At 41.3% G+C, this 19,308-nt stretch overlaps 1 protein-coding gene across 4 annotated transcripts in view; it reads right to left on the reverse strand.

The window, feature by feature from the left end:
• The window catches only part of arhgef11 (Rho guanine nucleotide exchange factor (GEF) 11), a 113,592-nt gene that overhangs the window by 49,103 nt on the left and 45,181 nt on the right, over positions 1-19,308 (reverse strand). For 3 of the 4 annotated variants that reach the window (XM_060911929.1, XM_060911772.1, XM_060912011.1), the window contains exons 16-21: positions 15,426-15,522; positions 13,252-13,374; positions 8,421-8,444; positions 8,198-8,327; positions 691-787; positions 453-482 (exon numbers count right to left, since the gene is read on the reverse strand). In XM_060911929.1, coding sequence (XP_060767912.1) covers positions 453-482; positions 691-787; positions 8,198-8,327; positions 8,421-8,444; positions 13,252-13,374; positions 15,426-15,522 — 501 coding nt within the window. The remainder of the gene's footprint in view (positions 1-452; positions 483-690; positions 788-8,197; positions 8,328-8,420; positions 8,445-13,251; positions 13,375-15,425; positions 15,523-19,308) is intronic. The other variant, XM_060911857.1, reaches the window with a different exon arrangement.

The raw sequence follows: 19,308 nt of genomic DNA on the forward strand, positions 1-19,308 counted from the left end.
CAAGAGCGGGAGTGCAAGAGAGACAGCAAGAGCGCGCAAGAGCGGGAGTGCAAGAGAGACAGCAAGAGCGCAAGAGAGACAGCAAGAAAGACAGCGTGAGGGCAAGCAAGAGTGCGAGAGCAAGAGAGCGCAAGAGAACAGAGAGAGAGAGTGCAAGAGAGACAGCAAGAGCGGGAGTGCAAGAGAGACAGCAAGAGCGGGAGTGCAAGAGAGACAGCAAGAGCGGAAGTGCAAGAGAGACAGCAAGAAAGTGCATAAGAGCAAGAGAGACAGCGTGAGAGCAAGCAAGACAGAGAGAGTGCAACAGAGAGAGAGAGTAAATATAAAGCATATACACTTAAAAAACAATAATAAAAAACTACAACACATGGGGGGGGGGGGGAACAAAAACAAACCACTGAACTCAGGCTGGGTTATGGGAATGACGGGAATGCAGAGGGAGAGACATGTACCTTCTGTCGGGGATAACTGGACATGGAACGCTGGAACAAAACATGCAGGGGACAAAAAAAAAAAATCAAGAAAAATAAATAAATAAAAATCATATCAGTGCTGATAAATAAATAAATTCCCAAAATCAAGTTTGAAGAAGCCAAAACATTTCAAACTGAGGTCATTAACAATGATGAACGGTGAACACAATTTCACTGAGTGATGGAGGATAGTGTGTGTTTTTTTTTTTTCCTTTACTGGATTGGGATGTGCTCCTGGGTTTGCCGATGTACTTCAGGATCGGATTCCTCTTCTTATCCTCTCCATCTTTCTCTCTCTTTGTGCTGCTCAGCTGCTGAAACACAAGTAACATGAACAATTCTCAATAAACACATTCACTACATTACCGGAGAGTAAGAACTGCCACAGTTAAGACAAAATCAAACTGTATACAACAGATAAAAACAAGACGACATGGTCATCACCATCCCCCGCCACGAGCATTTTATGAAGACCTTTTAACACTGACGCCCTTATAACCCCATTGCTTTAATATTGACTTGATGTCGTAAGTGCTAGGACACCTTCATAAAACGCGACCCAGCTTTTTTCAGTAATATGAGCATGCAAAGTTTCATTGATGTAGTTTCTGAGAAAACTTGTCCAAATTGAAATGGACGGACGGATGGACTCCATTCCAATATCCCCCTGTGCACTTCACGGCAGGGGATAATTATTTAAAAAAAAAAAAAAAAGGGGTCATCATGCGCTGGGGCTATTTTGCTGACACAACTCTGGAACGTCTCTTGGAGCCATTTCTAAACAACTGCAAATTCCAAGATCAGTTCAAACAATTGTATGCAAGTTATTGTGAGGTGTAGTCACTTTGCCAAGCCACTTCGCTTCAAGAAAACCCAAACTGTCACCCTCAGCTGAAAGGAAATTGGTTTGGATGCTCAGGAACAACCTGGGAACCACCATGGCACAGCCCTGCCATGAACTGGAAACTGATGTCTACAGTTCAGATCACCATGGACTAAGAGGCTGCTATCCAAGAAATAACCCCCTGCTCCAAAATTGACACCTTCAAGCTTAACTAAAGTTTGAAGCTGAGCACACGGACAAAGAAAAAGCCTTCTGGAGGAAAGCTGTATGGTCAGATGAGACAAAGATTGAGTTGTTTGGCCAAAATGACCACCATGTACAGAGGAACACTGTACCAGCTGGTGGTGGTGGTAGGATCATCATGCTCTGGGGCTGTTTTGCTGCCAGTGGAACTGGTTCATTGCACAAAGTGGATGGAATAATGAAGGAGGAGGACGACCTCAGAATTCTTCAGCATAAACCATCAGAAACTTGAACATGACTTGGGAATTCCAACAGGACAATGACCCCAAACACGCATCAGAGCTGGTTGTGGAGGATAAAGCAGGCTAACATTAAGCTTAAAACAAGTCCTGCCTTCAACCCTACTGAAAATATATGGACCGTGCTTACAAGTTGAGTCCGTGCCAAGAAAAAAAAAAAATTAACTGAACTCTACCAATTCTACCATGAAAAGTCGTGAAATATCCAACCAGAATTCTGCCAGAAGCTTGTTCATGGTAAACAATGTTTGGTCAAGATCAGTGGTGTAGCCAGGATTTTTTTTTTTACATGGGGTGGCCAAAGGGGGGCAAGGATATACAAGGGGTGGCCATGCTGTGACTAAATAAAGGGGGGGGGGGTTCCGGGGGTCCTCCCCTGGGAAATTTTGAATTAGTTAGATTTGATTTCCTGTATTCTGATGTATCTGGTGGCATATCTGGTGCCTAACTCATGAACAAAACCCATGTGAGCCAAGAGGTCAGAAATTAATGTATTTATGTAACATAAAGCATCTGCAAAACAAAGAAACTATCCAACTTGTTTACTCCAGTCAAGCATCAGGATTTTAACGATCACTACTAAAATGCAAAAGTAAAAACTAAAAGATCACCTGTCCCAGGCACCTGGGAAGTAGTAAGGATATTAGTCAGGCTTGAATAAAGAGTGCTTTGCTCAGGAAAAGAAAAATACTTGTATACTTAACTCATACATACAACATATGTAAACACTTACAACATGTTGTGATATTGTCCATTGTAAGTACTGTACAAACTAAATGTGTTGAGTTACAAAATGTGTTTGTGTGTGAGTGAGAGAAAGCGTTACACTGATGTAACACATGACATAGATGAGGTGTAGTGCATGAGTGGTGTGTGTGTGTGTGTGTGTGTGTGTGTGTGTGAGAGAGAGAGAGAGAGAGAGAGAGAAAGTATGTGCACTGCATATAGAGATAGATGAGCTGTAGTATATGAATTGTGTGTGTGGATATGTTACATGTAAATACAAAAATGAAGTGTATAAGTTGTGTGTGTGTGTGTGTGTGTGTGTCTGTGTGTGTGTGTGTGAGAGAGAGAGAGAGAGTGAAAGTATGTGCACTGCATGTAGATATAGATGAGCTGTAGTATATGAATTGTGTGTGTGAAGATATCTCATCTCATCATCTCTAGCCGCTTTATCCTTCTACAGGGTCGCAGGCAAGCTGGAGCCTATCCCAGCTGACTACGGGTGAAAGGCGGGGTACACCCTGGACAAGTCGCCAGGTCATCACAGGGCTGACACATAGACACAGACAACCATTCACACTCACATTCACACCTACGGTCAATTTAGAGTCACCAGTTAACCTAACCTGCATGTCTTTGGACTGTGGGGGAAACCGGAGCACCCGGAGGAAACCCACGCGGACACGGGGAGAACATGCAAACTCCACACAGAAAGGCCCTCGCCGGCCCCGGGGCTCGAACCCAGGACCTTCTTGCTGTGAGGCGACAGCGCTAACCACTACACCACCGTGCCGCCCGTGTGTGAAGATGTGTTACATGTAAATACAAAAATGAAGTGTATAAGTTGTGTGTGTGTGTGTGTGTGTGTGTGTGTGAGTGAGTGAGTGAGTGAGTGAGAGAGTGTATGCTCAGAGTGCATGAGTGGTGTGTGTGTTATATGTGAATATAGAAATGTAGTGCATGGGTGGTGTGTGGGTGTGTGTGTGTTCAGAGTGCATGAGTGTTGTGTATACCAGTGAGTGTGTTACATGTAAATATAGAAATGTAGTGCATCATGCATAAGTGGTGTGTGTGTGTGTGTGTGTGTGTGTGTGTGTGTGTGTGTGTGTGTGTGTGTGTTGAGAGTGCGTGTGTTGAGAGTGCATGAGTTGTATCTTATAGTGAGTGAGAGAAAGACTGTGTGTTAAGAGAGTGAAGTATGTGTTCATATATGAGAGAGTTAAGACAGTGCATGAGTGTTACATTTAAATATAAAAATTTAGTGCATGAGTTGTGTGTCTTGAGAGTGTATGAATGTTACATGTAAATACAGAAATGTAGTGCATCATGCACAAAGTGTGTGTGTGTGTGTGTGTGTGTGTGTGTGTGTGTGTGTGTGTGTGTGTGAGTGAGAGAGTGTGTTGAGAGTGTGCATAAGTGTTGTGTATGAGTGAGTGTGACAATTATTAATCAAATCAATGTGTACTCCCACCAGTAACACACAACATCTCTCTATTTTCATGCAACAGACAAACATTAACTTTAAAGTTGTATTCTGCGGTTCGAGTGAGCAAAGTGATTCACAAACTCATCCAAGTTTAGGCATTTGGCTCGGCGAGACTCCACACTGAGCAAGCCCAAGTTGTTCAATCTACTGTCACCCATCGTTGACCTCAAGTACGTTTTAATGAGTTTCAGTGCAGAGAAACTTCTTTCACATGAAGCTGTGCTCACAGGGATGGTGACTGCGATTTTATACAACCTGAATAGTTCATGGAAAACTTCACGATTTGGCTCAAGTATTTTCGTCACATCAAGTATGCTTGAAGGCTTTTCAATGCCTGCTTGGATCTTTCTGTCCAGTATGTGTGCACACAGCACAAATCCCACTGTAGCCGGATATCTACCGTATAGAGAGGCATATTTATCTATCCGGTTGCATTTACATATAAATGAAGGTTTCGGTCACTGAAAACGGATCCTTTCAGAAACCCCGGGCAGAGTGGAGATTTCTGGAACTCTGAATTGTCTGAGGACAGAAATGTAACTGTATGTCTACAAAGTGAGAAAACTTGGAGAGTATGAGAGATGAATAACTTGCATCCCAAATTAATCGCACGTTCCCGTAGTTCGGAGGTTGTTGTGTTGTCGGACTCGAGCATGACTATCTGATCCCACCACCGTCACGACAACCTGCTCATCCACCTGCTGCTTGAACGCGCCAAATGTTTGTGTGCTACGGTAATATGCATCCCCGCAGAAACCAAATAGGCGGAACAAAAACCCAGCGGGCGGAACGAACATTTCGTGGGACATATCGGTTTTATAAATTTTATTGTCCGGCCACCCCGGCCACCCCTTAGCTCCGCCCCTGGTCAAGGTGAATCTTGCGAAGAGACATTTTACCCAAATATTAGGTGTGCTGTATGGATATTCTTGACCCTGTGTGTATAATTTTGAGCCTGTGTTGATTTCAGAAAACCCAAAGAAAATTAAAACTTGTGCACCAAATTCTAGTGTTTTTTTTTAATTAAAGATGTATGCTGTACAACCATTCTGCCACAGAAAAAGAACAGTTCAAAGAAATTACTGCAAGCCCAAATATTGCCATGAGATTCATGTCACTGTATGTAAACTTCTGACCAAACTGTATATCTTTATTAGTTTTTGAGATATTGGGGCTTTAAAAATGGGACGCGACACTGATTTTACTGTGGTACAGAAAAAGATGCTAAGTTCAATAAGTCATTACTTTTGAACTATTCATGCTAGATGCATGAAATTTTCAGGAGTTGTTCTTAGGTACTAGATGTCTTTAACTGCTATTAAAGAAGAGCCACAGTTGCATATTTGTCATGTATTACTTGGAGCGTATATCATATGCCTTGAAATGGCATTTCCATCTGTAGCAAAGCAATGGCGTATTTGATAGCTTAATAAATATAGTTTGGTTCAAGATACCAACTTCATATTTTGTGAGTATATTAATGAAGACATGCTCTTTCCAGTGGTATAATTATTTTTATGATAGACCTTGTCATACATGAGCAATATGTATTTGAATTATAGGCGTGAAATGATTTTTTTTTCCATTTTTAATGCCTCATAAATCAGAAAATTTTATTTCATTTAGAAAAATACTTTGTCACCAAAATAGTACGACAATATGAGAAATAAATACCAAAAATTTTGAAAGATCTGATGTGCTTCAAAGTGGAAATACAGAGGGCCAAAACGGCTCCAAAAGCACAAACGAATTTTTTTTTCCCGCCAAGCTATAAACTGACAAATATGCAACTGTGGATCTTCTTTCATAGCAGTTAAAGACATCTAGTACCTAAGAACAACTCCTGAAAATTTCATGCATCTAGCATGAATAGTTCAAAAGTAATGACTTATTGAACTTGGCAGCTTTTTCTGTACCACTCGTTTTTACAGTAAAATCAGCGTCACACCTCATTTTTAAAGCCCCAATATCTCAAAAACTAATAAAGATATAAGGCTGAAGTTTTGTACAGTTTTTACTGGGAATAATCACATTAGTTTGTCAAAGTATGAAGCAAATCGGAGATGGTCAGTCAGGAGGCCTTCGATGATTTCATATGGACTGACCCTGACCCTCCTGTGAATGAAAATTAGTCGTGTTGGTCACACATTAATGGCACATACTCAGGGTCGACTGATTATCAGAGCTGATATTCAGCATTTTTCCAATTATCATAATCAGTACTTAAAGGAGAACTGAAGTAATTTTTAAACTTGCTTTATTTCTTCATTAACGTGTTATTCAATTACGTTTTCGGTTTTAGTAACCTTATATTGTGACTCGTATTGGCAACTAATTGCAGTTAAATATTATACTTAATCGGCCTATTTGGTTTTTAACCATGTTGAATTTAGTTCGTTTGGTCCACGGCAGGCGTCGCTTATCCACACGATCTTCACGAGACTTGGAAACGTGAAGCGTCAGCCAGGTGTCAGTGCTGCCATTTTGAGAACTGTTTTCCAAACGAAGTATTGCACAAAAACGAGTTTAAATGACGATTACTGCCTACTTTTTTCAAACTTTCCTGATTGCTATCAAAACAAACAAAACTTCCGGCTTGATTACATCAGCATTCGAAAGAGGGCGTGCGCGTCTTTTGACGACGTTGGCAACTTTGATTTCCGCCAGGGGCATGTTTAGCCTATTTTTGGGGGTGCTCAAGCACCCCCAAAAACAAGCTCAGCACCCTCAAAAACACTGCTTTTGGACGTAATTTTCAGAAATAAGTGCCCTTGCGCACTGCGCAATGAATGTGTGCACGGGCGTGTGTGTGTTCTTGAATTCACCTGTTACGTGATAGTTCTATGAGCAGTAAAATACCTCTCCTCCTTGCGTCCCCTCTGATTGGGTTGCCTGTCCGCGCGAGTGCTTGCTACGACATGGTGTTTTTTTTTAACTGGATTCCACGCCGATGAGGAACTCGAAGTAGCACCTGAGTATTTACTGGCATAGCGAGATGTGAAGGTACGGACTGGAGTTACAATTGTTAAACACAACATAATAATATGCATAATGCAATATTATGTTCCCTGGTCTATGAACAGAATGATAAAAACGACATTTATCATCCATATCGAGATACTTTGTGGTTGTAAATGTGTAGATATCATAGTTTATTGGGTCAGCTTCTGTTAAAACATTGCATAAGTCTAGTCTTGTCTAGTCTAGTCTTCTTGTCTAGTTAAGTCTAGTCTAAATGCGGAATAAACGTGGAAACACTGTCGTTCAAGCCAGGTGCCTCCGTCAGCTCTGGGGGCTAAGCACCCCCAAAGATCAGATGCTAGAATCGCCCCTGATTTCCGCTGTACGTTTTACTTCTGTCCTACGATGTCTTGCACAGGTCTCAGCGAATCTCATTTACAGCCATTGCTTTGGGTATGGACTGATATTACAGAGCATATTTCACACACTCATAACTTGCTAGAGCAGTGACAAAATGGCTATCAAAAATGCATTCCTATATTTAATACAATTAAAAAAAAAATTGCCTTCAGTTCTCCTTTAAAATTAAACCTAATTTGTGTCCTCGCCAATAAACGCTCCACCATGTCCTGCCCACTGCATTATTAGATTAGTAGATATGTGGACTACGTGTTGAGTAAAACAAATAACATGCTTTAAAGAAATGTTTAAATAAATGTAATCTTTCACATTAAAAGTAACTTGTGAGTAAGAATTTAATTCTTGTAAATTTATGGTAAATAAATACCGACCCCAAATATCGTTATTGTCGCGTCCTTCATTAGCGATAACCAGTATCGACCCAGAAAAAAAAAAACATTTCCGTCAACCCCAGCATCAATATTTGAAACGTTAAATAAATAAACAAACAATTAGACTTCTGATTTAATTAACCACTAATCTAATGCTAGCTCATATAGGGGATATTTATCGATTAGGTTTGTTTAATTGAGGAAACCAGAACACTGCAGCTCTAATAGAAAAGTTTCACTGAACACACAAGAAAAGATTCATACTTCACATTATTTAGTAGAATTATTTTCACTCCATCACACAAGCCAAAACAAGAACATGGTCTTAGCTGTTCCATAAAGCAGATTTCCTTTAAATAAGAGTACACTGGGCAAAACATCTCATCTTTAACTACACATGAAGGTGAAGTGAGCGAGGGAGTAAGAAACGAGCGTACCCTCTTGGTCTTGGGGAAGAACGCGAGCCACTTCTCCTTCTCTGTGCTGAGTCCCGGGAAAAGTTTGGAGTCCCTCAGCTTAATCCCAGCATGGCGCAGGTAAAGCGTGATCGCTGAGGCTAACGGGGAACTAACCAAACACCACAGAAGACACTTTTAAAACAAAATCCTAAGAAACAAACAGTTATTTGCAATGCAGAGATGATTAAGCACTCGGTCCTACCTTCTCTCCTCTTCGTGCTTTGATCTGCAAATAAAACAAAAGGATACCAAAGGTTAAACCATTTACTACCATCACAAAATACACAGCAGTCTGAATTATCGAGGTGTCTGGAACACAAACGCTTTCCCGCCTGATACTTTTGCCTTATTTCAAACCGTGATCAGGTCTACATCTGTAGGTCTGAACTCATGAAGCAGTCATGTGACCCTATGTGCATTTCCCGCTGTGACCAAGTTCATGTTTATGTGTAGGATGTCATATGACCGCATGCTGATGTGTGTTGGGATTTTTATTAGGCGTGATCTTTGTACCGCCATACTTTAATCTTTTTATCACCGGGCATCCATTCTGCTTTCAGAAATCAGGATAAGTGTTCTCAGCTAAAAACAACATTTCTTATTTCTTAACTAGCTTTAAATCTACACCTGCATGGATGGGGGGGAGGGGGGGCACAAATTTGTGTCACCATGATTTGTGCCCACTTTTCCCCCTTAAAGAGAACATCAGTGCAAATCAAATGTGGTCACCTTATGATGAAACATCTCTCTACTCATGGGTATGGACTTTTCCAGGATGACTCCGCCCCCACAGACAGGGCATGACGACTCATCTTCAATAAATCGTATCCTGTGGCCTTTACACTCGCCAGATCTCAGCTCTTATGGGAGATTCTGGAGTGGTGTGTTAATACAGAGCTCTACACTACCAACATCGACACCGGTTGAAGGAAAAATCTTTTGGAATGCTGTTCGTCCATTCAGTACAGTTCCAGAAATGTGTAAAATTAATGCCAGGTTTTAAGCTGTTCTGGTGGCTCATGGTTGCCGAACACCTTACTAACACACTTTGTTCATTCTTCCTTTAGTTTGTCAACTGACAATTTTTTTCTTCCCAGATAGAATAAAGGCCTAGGGTTGTTGCTGGGGCTTTTATTATTGATCTTTTTAAATAACTTATTTTCCAAATTTGAGTATGAGGACCTTAGTATGATGGTTGTAACTATAACTGTATAATGTGTCATGTAAGCTATCGGTCTACAAGTGCAGGTGATTCTCGTCTTGCTAACAGCACAGGCTCATTCTGGCTGCAACATTTGCCCTTGTCACAGGTATTCTGGTCGCAACTTTCATCCTTGTCATAGGTATTCTGGTCACAACATTTATCCCGGTCACATGTATTCTGGTCACAGGTATTTGTCCTGGTCGCAAAGTTCATCCCCGTCACAGGTATTCTGGTCATAGGTATTCTGGTCGCAACTTTCGTCCTTGTCACAGGTATTCTGGTCACAACATTTATCCCAGTCACATGTATTCTGGTCGCAGGTATTTGTCCTGGTCGCAAAGTTCATCCCCATCACAGGTATTCTGGTCATAGGTATTCTGGTCGCAACTTTCATCCCTGTCACAGGTATTCTGATCACAACTTCGTCCCGGTCACAGGTATTCTGGTCATAGGTATCCTGGTCACAGCATTCGTCCCAGTCACAGGTATCCTGGTCACAACATTAGTCCTGGTAACAGGTATTCTGATCGTAGGTATTCTGGTCACAACATTCATCCCTGTCACAGGTATCCTGGTCACAAGATTAGTCCCGGTCACAGGTATTCTGATCATAGGTATTCTGGTCACAACATTCATCCCTGTCACAGGTATCCTGGTCACAAGATTCGTCCCGGTCACAGGTATTCTGGTTGCAACGTTTGTCTCTGTCGCAAGTATCCTGGTCACAACGTTCATCCCTGCCAAAGGTATCCTGGTCATAGGTATTCGGGTCACAACATTCATCCCTGTCGCAGGCATTCTGGTCACATTCATCCCTGTCACAGGTTATCCTGGTCACAATATTCGTCCCAATCACAGGTATTCTGGTCACAACATTTGTCCCCATCACAGGTATTCTGGTCACAGGTATTCTGGTTGCAATGTTTGTCCTTGCTGCAAATATTCTGGTCACATTCGTCCCTGTCGCAGGTATTCTGGTCATAGGCATTCTGGTCCCAACATTCATCCTTATCACAGGTATTCTGCTCGTAGGTATTCTGGTTGCATCGTTCATCCTCGCTACAGGAATTTGGGCCGCAGTGCTTGACTCAGAATTTACTATAATAACTTACTGCCATGTAAAATGTACTTTTTTGTGACTGGAGTATTTAGTATCTACTGCCTGTCTGTAAACTTATCCCACCATTTCCACTACCCCCACCTTGCATGCTTCTTATTCCTGTTAGCACTGTGCACATCATACATGCATCTTGCACCCTGGGTCCAGGAGAAACATTATTTCATCTCACATTGTACTGCACACTAGATCTGGCTTTTACTGTTATCAAGATCTACTTCAGTCGACTTTCCTGCAATCACTTTACCAGCACGTGTTCGATCCATTTTAATTCTTTGGGTCACATGAACTGGGACTTCTGGTGTTCAACTAGTATTGCATTACATGCAAATATCACATTTCCACAGTGCATGCCATTCCCCCCCCCCATCATGATGCACTATGGAAATGATGCATCATTGCACCCTCAATTAGTTGGGTAATATTAGCAAAACCAATATGTCTGTATAAGGTCTGGTTACTGATCAAAAGGTACTGGGGCTACTGCAGGATTTATTTATTTATTTTTTTAATCATCATGTGTGTCAAATATCTTTTTCCTAAATCAAATCAATTGACAAAATTTGATGCAAATACTTCAAATCTTTAAAACTATTTAAAAGTTTTTTAGAGCGCAAATGTATCACTAAAATATTCACTCCCCCCATATTTTTTCCCTTCATCCTTACCAGGGTTAACTTATAAAAGGATGGGTACGAGTGGCACCGCCCCAATCCGACATTAGCTACAGAAAGGCAAGATGCACGAAGGTACATGATGAAGAAACTTTTGTACGCATGTATCAAACTAATTATTAGAAGTTTATATTTACACTGTCTTGTTGGTATCTTGTTAGGAAACAGAGATACCGTGATTGGGGTGCAAGTGGGGTGTGATGCGTAGCTTGCAGATACCATTTCGCCAGACTTGGTGGGCATCATATAAGCCCCACCAAGTCTGATTGCCTCTCACACCCCAAAGCCAACTCCCCATTCATCTGTAATTCTGAGAGGTGCACCCTGGATAGCCTGGCCTTGCGGCAGGGTGAACAAATAGGGCTCTGGCGAAAACCCTGCCTTCCTAACATAACTGTGGGATGTTAGGAAGTACTGTTGCTTTCCAACATGCAACTTATCCCACTGTGTCTGAGTCATTATCACATTACATTACAGGCATTTAGCAGATGCTCTTATCCAGAACAATGTACAACGTACCCAGGTTAGGTGCCTTGCTCAAGGGCACTTCAGCCATTCCTACTGGTCCAGAGAATCAAACCAGAGACCCAAAGGTCCTAAAGCTGCTTCTCCAACCATTAGGCCAGGACTTCCCTGATCGTCCTGCAACACTCACCACTGGATTCAGGTGACGAGGAGGAGAGGGTGCGGTAGTTGCAGTGTAACAACTACATCACCTTAAAAATTGTTTGCAGGAACTGGTGGTTGGAGAGCCCAGCAGTGATGGGAGAAGCAACTAGTACCAGACAGTACAGGCAGTCGTAGTCAAGAACCTGCACACTGGTGGTCTGGAACTAAAGGTTGCTCTGTTACACCAACTGGAGCAATGTAACGGTTCGGCAGCATTCTAGATGTCAAAGCAGCTCTATTTAGAAAGGCCATTGCTCTCCCCATATGGGGAAGGAGTGAGAAAAGATACCCCAAAACATTGGTTGCTCCTCTTCACCCGGTCAGCTAACCGTGACTGACAGGTTACTCCATAATTGCAGTCAAGTAAAGAAAATCAGGCCTGTCGAAGGAGGAAGGCACCCCCCCCTTCAGATGAAGCATCTACTCAAGGCCTTGCCGCCCATACTCACATTATCCACCAGTAGTCTCTGTCGAAATTATGACGCGACACCGTGATAGAATCACAGAAATGTCTTGAAGTCATATATATATGATATTTCGGTCATATCACCCACCCCTACTAACAATATTCTGTATACATGGACTTCGGGTGCTAAAAATTAAGACGTCATCTCTTTAATCCATGTATAAATCATGTGTTTATTATTATTAGCTCATCTGGCCGACAGGCGATGACCTTATGCCATCATGTGTTGTCCGGCGTCCTCCACATTTCATGAAAATCGCTTCTTCTCTCTCAATTCTTCACCAAGTTTTATTCTTTTTTGGCAGGAAGGTAGTTCTGCCTGGGGTGCATATAGATAGCTTCTACTAAAATTTGTATAATTGCAATTAATAATGAAGATATGGAGTAATCAATCAATTCCTAATGAGCAGTTTCTACACAAATCCGTTCTTCTCCTTCAATTCTTCACCGATTTTGATTCTTTCTGGCATGAAGGTAGGGGTACCTAGGGTGCATATAACTTCTACCCAGATTTGCTTAATTACAATTATTAATGAAGTTATGGACTAATTAAGCCTTAATGAGTGAGTAGTTCAACAAAAATCGCTTCTTCTTGGTCAATTCCTCGCCGTTTTGGATTCTTTCTGGCAAATAGGTCGGTATTCCTAGGGTGGATATAGCTTCTATATATAGCTTGCAACATTTATTGTGCAAGGTGGCCCACTTTAGATCGTTCCTTCTGGACTAAACAGGGCCGGAGTGAGCTACGTCTACGTCATTGACGGTCTCGTTATCATCATCATCATCATCTGCACTAAAATGTTTAAAACAAAAAGCCATTCTGCATTCCAATAGAAAATCCCATTTTGATATTCCCAACTTCACACCAACACAAATCTTTGATTGAGAAGACGTTGTTCTTACAGTAGTTCCCACAGTGCCGTGATCTGCCGGTCCACCACCTGTCTCTCTTTCGCCGGGTCTCCATCTAACTGCTGAAGATCACTCTCTCCGAACAAGGAGCCGAGCCCCATCAGCTGCTTATTCCTGCATTAGAATGCAGTAATTGCATGAGCATACAATACTACCTTATTAACAGCAGAGAACTGAGCATTTCAGACATTTTATACTACGCTTTAAAGCAGATACACAGAACCTTTATTTTTAAATACATTTCTGAGTGGATAGTATCTCCATCCTTGACTCTTGTATGCTGCATAAATGGGAATACACACACATTTGAGAGTTAAAAATCGACCGTAAAGTTGGCATTCGAGCTGCCCCGCTGAGCCAGCCAGCTTTGAGTGTGTGACGTCACAGCGGTAACCGGTTTTAAGGCCGAGGCCTTTGACAGCTATAGACCAAAATCATATAAATAAACATTTATGGTGAAAGTAAGAAATCCTGTTACCGACTTGCTCAACTAAAGACTGATTTGACTTCACTGATTGTAGGTTGACTCATTAAAACAGGATGGGTGTTACAACTTATGCAACAGACATGTACATGCATGCATTTCCACTGATAAAACGTAAAAGGCTAATTAAATAATCAGATGAACTGAGACAATCACATTCTGAAGCAAATTAAATAATCTTATACCGGTAACTTAAACACACAATACAAGTTACATGGATTAATCTAAATTATGCAGGTAAACACCGTGGTGTTTTTGTTGTTGTTTTTTATCCAAATGAGAGTCGGAGTTTACCCGTCTGCGTTCTCGCTTCTTAAAGGCAGACCTTGTGGCTGATTGTTTCAAAACAATCTGACTTTCAGTTGTTCATTCAGTTCTCCGTTCATTCGCTTCTTCCACGTAAGGGCGAGATGGCAGCAATATCCAGTTTAGAAATAAGACTGCTGGTCCATTCATTCTCTATTTTGTCCATACCGTGTATTCCGCCATTACTGCTCAGCTCAGGCAATTACTAAACCCCGGGACGTCACCGGTTTTAGCAAGAACCGCGGGGAGGTCACTGCCTGAGCAATATGTCCCGTCCCGTCACGGGTTTTACCAACAACCCTTGGCTCACTCCGGGAGGACTGGTGCAACTGAACTCACTTTCTCATCTCATCATCTCTAGCCACTTTATCCTGTTCTACAGGGTCGCAGGCAAGCTGGAGCCTATCCCAGCTGACTACGGGCGAAAGGCGGGGTATACCCTGGACAAGTCGCCAGGTCATCACAGGGCTGACACATAGACACAGACAACCATTCACACCCACATTCACACCTACGGTCAATTTAGAGTCACCAGTTAACCTAACCTGCATGTCTTTGGACTGTGGGGGAAACCGGAGCACCCGGAGGAAACCCACGCGGCCACGGGGAGAACATGCAAACTCCGCACAGAAAGGCCCTCGCTGGCCACGGGGCTCGAACCCGGACCTTCTTGCTGTGAGGCGACAGCGCTAACCACTACACCACCGTGCCACCTGAACTCACTTTAAAAGAAATAAAATACTTTCCTTTTCTTGTTGGTCCTGCACCCTCTTTCAATATGGGCTTATAGCCAACGCTCCTCAACAGATCAGAGGTTTTGTACAAGTCTTCAGTAAAATGTGCAGAGCGGAGGAGAGACCACTTCATAGCCGCCCAATGTACCCGTGAACTTCTCACAAAACGCGGCCAAATCTTTGCAGTTTGAACATTATTGGGCCATGAATTCAACATAAATCCACCTTCTGTCGTGTTGCTGCACCGGCCAGCAACACATCTACGTGGCATGGTGATAAATTAGCTCAAAATGGAGGATCGGAGTTGCAGTCAGCTCTGTGTTTTAGTATAGCGGAAATGGCTTCCTGCTGTGACGTTAAGGTCATTCGCTCAGACTGCTACCTATATGAATCACTTTAATCGTAAAAATTACTATATTAGATTTATTGTTAACACTTAAAACTATTCCTGTGCCATTCTTGAGGTCTCAAGGCTGCGTATATGCTTTAAGCTTTTACAGTCTGCTTCAAGCACCATTTTATTTTAAAAGGCTCAAATTAAACCCTGAGAAACAGAGGACGCTCAGCAAACATGCAGATTTCACGTTTCGACACTCAGTCCAGCATTGTTTGTGTGCGCGCACGCGTGTATGTGTGTGTACCTGTAGTCCTGTATTTGGTCCTGGATTTCTGGAAGCACCTGCAGCTGAAGCTCGGACAGCGGCCCTCTGATGTCCTCCTGAGCATGAAGACGACTCTCTGAAGACAAACAACAGGGTTTTGCATCAATATGAAAACCCTGGTTTTCACTGTGTTTAATCTCAATAACGTACACACGTGCGTGTGGAGGTCTGGGAAAACTCATCAGGTGTCAAACACACTTCAAAACTTTAACTTTAACACACTGTAAATATGTAGTGGAGCCCAAAAGTCTGAGTCCACACTGAAAATCTGGGATTTTTTCCTGCTTAAAATTGGAAATAAAATTAGAAACAGAAAATTTTGAAATAGAGATTTAAAAAAAAGTTCAACATTCTGCACCATTTCTAGGTCCCTATTTAAATGTAAGCGAATGTGTGATACTGACCATGTTAACTTCTTTCTCGCTCAGATTTTCCTCGTGTCTAATCTCTCTTACTGAAGCACGTGTTCAGACGACATCCCGACGGATTTCATCTAAAATGGATCATGAGGTTTTGCACAAATAAGTGTGCAGTCTGTGCAGCTTGAGTGCACACGAAATTTATTAAAAAAAAAAAAAAAAAAAATGGGGCAGAGCAAACATTAACACACACACTGAAATTCATGGAAATATTTCAGCGATTCAACTTTTCACTCAAGTTGCAGACAATAATATAATTCGTAATGAAAATCGTTGTATTAAATTAGAAAAATCATGAGTTATTCCACGAAATTGAGCTGTACATGAGCTGATAGCTGACGAGGTGCGTACGGTAGCACTGAGTTGTCTATAATCCATGTACGACCAGATTGATTGGAATAACTGTTTTATTCTATCCACATTCACTGGATTTTGAGAAACGAAGCATTTTTATTTATTTTTTGCAAATTTGAGAAATAAAAACCTTTATACAAAACGTCTGACAAAATAATTTCTGCTTAGAATGCAAACAAACAGACGAACTGACAGGAGCGATTTGTGAAAAATGCGATAATTCTTAAAAACAAAAAACGTTTTTACCATCCAACACTTTTATTCCATATTTTGTTGCTTTTTTTTGGGGGGGGGGCTGTTTTCGAATAGAGTTTTTATTTCGTCCACGGCTGGTTCAAAAACACACGCCACCATTTTGTTTTTCTCTACTCACGGTATAAGAGTTGATATCCTAGTAGTAGAGTAGCCAATCAAATCAGTGCGCGCGATTGCTTATATCAAGTGAATGTGGATAGAATAATACAAAACAGAAGCATTTACACTCGTGCTCTCAGACTTCTGGAGCCCACAGTATGACACTAAACATGCCTTGACGAAGCTCATGTTGCGTAACGAGTCAGCGAATCTGCCTGAAGACGAAGAGCAAAACGAACATAACCAAATCTACAAATCTAATCAGTTCATTTTGTGATCAGGCTCTGGCTGTCAAAATGTTCATGATGCTCCTGCACCATCACATCAAGAAAACAGAGAAAAGCACTCGCACGTCCCGTACAGATGACAGCGGGTAATGTTTGAAACGTTTAAACGGCCTGAACGTATCTGATCAGTGGAGTGAAGAGAACACCATGAGGCTTGTGTTTAAACTCCGTGAGTGATTTTTACCTCAGCTGGTGAGACGGAGCTCTATGATGAAAGCGAGAACTAATTTCTAAAGCGAACTTATAATTCAGCAGTAATGGAGATTGTTAGAGATGTAGAGATAACCAGCGAGTCTTTGAGTACAACTGGGTTGAAATCTTTCACTTCTACAGGTACGCAGATTTTAAAATGAGAGAACGTTACATGCGACGGAGACGCATGCAAAATACAAAAAAGAGTGGGGAATTAAAAGAAAAAGGTTTCAACCATGTGAAGAGTTTTCCCAGTCCACAACATGTCCAAATATATACTAGTGCATCTCAAAAAATTAGAATACCATGAAAAAGTTCCCTTTTTTCATAATTTAATTCAAAAAGGTAAACTTTCATACCGGTATATTCTATATTCATTACATGTAAAGTGAAATATTTAAAGCCTTGTTTGTTTTAATTTTGATGATTATGGCTTATAGCTCATGAAAATCAGAAATCCAGTATCTCAAATTATTAGAATATTCCCTAAGATCAATCAAAAAAAGGATTTACAATACAGAAATGTCCAACTTCTGAAAAGTATATTCATTTATACACTCAATACTTGGTTGGGGCTCCTTTACCATGAATTACTGTATCAACGCGGTGTGGCATGGAGGTGATCAGTCTGTGGCACTGCTGAGGTGTTATTGAAGCCCAGGTTGCTTTGATAGTGGCCTTCAGCGTATCTGTATTTTTGGGTCGGGTGTTTCTCATCTTCCTCTTGACAATACCCCATAGATTCTCTATGGGGTTCAGGTCAGGCAAGTTGGCTGGCCAATCAAACACAGTAATATCATGGTCAGCAAACCATTTGGTAGTAGTTTTGGCACTGTGGGCAGGTGCTAATTCCTGCTGGAAAAGGAAATCAGCATCTCCAAAAAAGGGTCATTCCATGTCAATTCACACAAATGCCCAAAACCTCCCCAGTGACACCTCTTCAATTTGCCTTATTTTAATTTTCTTAGTGCCTTATGATGTCAAATGAAAGAATCCAAAATTTTAGCTTCCTAGCTCGAACGTTTTTTGAGTTATGGCCCTTCAAAGTTTGGGTGCCACGCCCACTTTTGGGGTCCGGGAATTGTACACTTAATTTGCAAGCATTTTTGGAGGCCCATATCTTTTGTTCTAAGGGGAATATAGACCTGTTAATTGCTATATCTATGTATTCTGGCCCTGTCTATCTGATTCTGCACCTAAAAATAGCACAAGTTTACTAACTTTAGAGAGATTAACCCCTTAAAAGTGGATTTCTTTTAATGGCAATTTTTTTTTTGACATTTCAGGGGTCCATATCTTGGAAAGTTTTTGTGTTGATAGGGTTTAAACTGATTTATCATCATATTTGGGAACTCTACTGTGTACTTAGAGAGTTTCAGGGCACTCAGAGGTTTGGTGGGGGTACAGGAGGGCCCCAAATATGGCTTCGGGACAAAATTACCATTTGGTACGCCCTACTTCAGGCCATTAGTTGGCCATGTGGGCACATGATGACTGGAATGAGCCTTTAACCCTATCAACAGACACCTTTTATCAAACTTTTAAGCCAATAAAAACTTTGATTATCCAACTCCTTCAATATAAACTAAGCATTTGTATATGGTACTATTTTTGCATATTTTCTGAAAAATCCTAAGTCCGGAAAGTAGGTCAACTGTTGTTTTGACTGCCTGTTCATGTTTAAGGTAGTAAAAGCACACCCATATAGTGATTTTAATCTATGGGAAGATTATTTATACCCAATTAGTTATATTGACAATTACAAGGGATAAACCCTTTCCCGGCTGTTTCACGATGCCGTTTTTTTTTTTTTTTTTACATTTGACACCTTTCCTTGTATCCAACCAAACTCTGACCACTATACACTTAGTAGTTAAATGCATCTTTCAAACAGGAAAGGGAAAGATGCAAACAAGGGGATGATCCCAAGAAAAACATCCTGGTTGCTTTACTACATTTGTTCTGACATCCGATCTGGAAGTTAAACCTAGACTCATCAGGGTTTTGTTTTTTTTTTCAAGAAAAGGGGAAGGGGCCCCTAGCCACTCATGTGGGGAAAATTAGCATATCAATTAGTAAAAAGGGGAAATACTAATTGATTGCACTAATGCACTAATTGATATGCTAATGTTCCCCACATGAGTGGCTAGGGGCCCCTTCCCCTTTTCTTGAAAAAAAAAAAAAACCTGATGAGTCTAGGTTTAACTTCCAGATCGGATGTCAGAACAAATGTAGTAAAGCAACCAGGATGTTTTT

Source organism: Neoarius graeffei, chromosome 1 (genome assembly GCF_027579695.1).
Source record: "Neoarius graeffei isolate fNeoGra1 chromosome 1, fNeoGra1.pri, whole genome shotgun sequence".
In the NCBI taxonomy this organism is placed as follows: domain Eukaryota; kingdom Metazoa; phylum Chordata; class Actinopteri; order Siluriformes; family Ariidae; genus Neoarius; species Neoarius graeffei.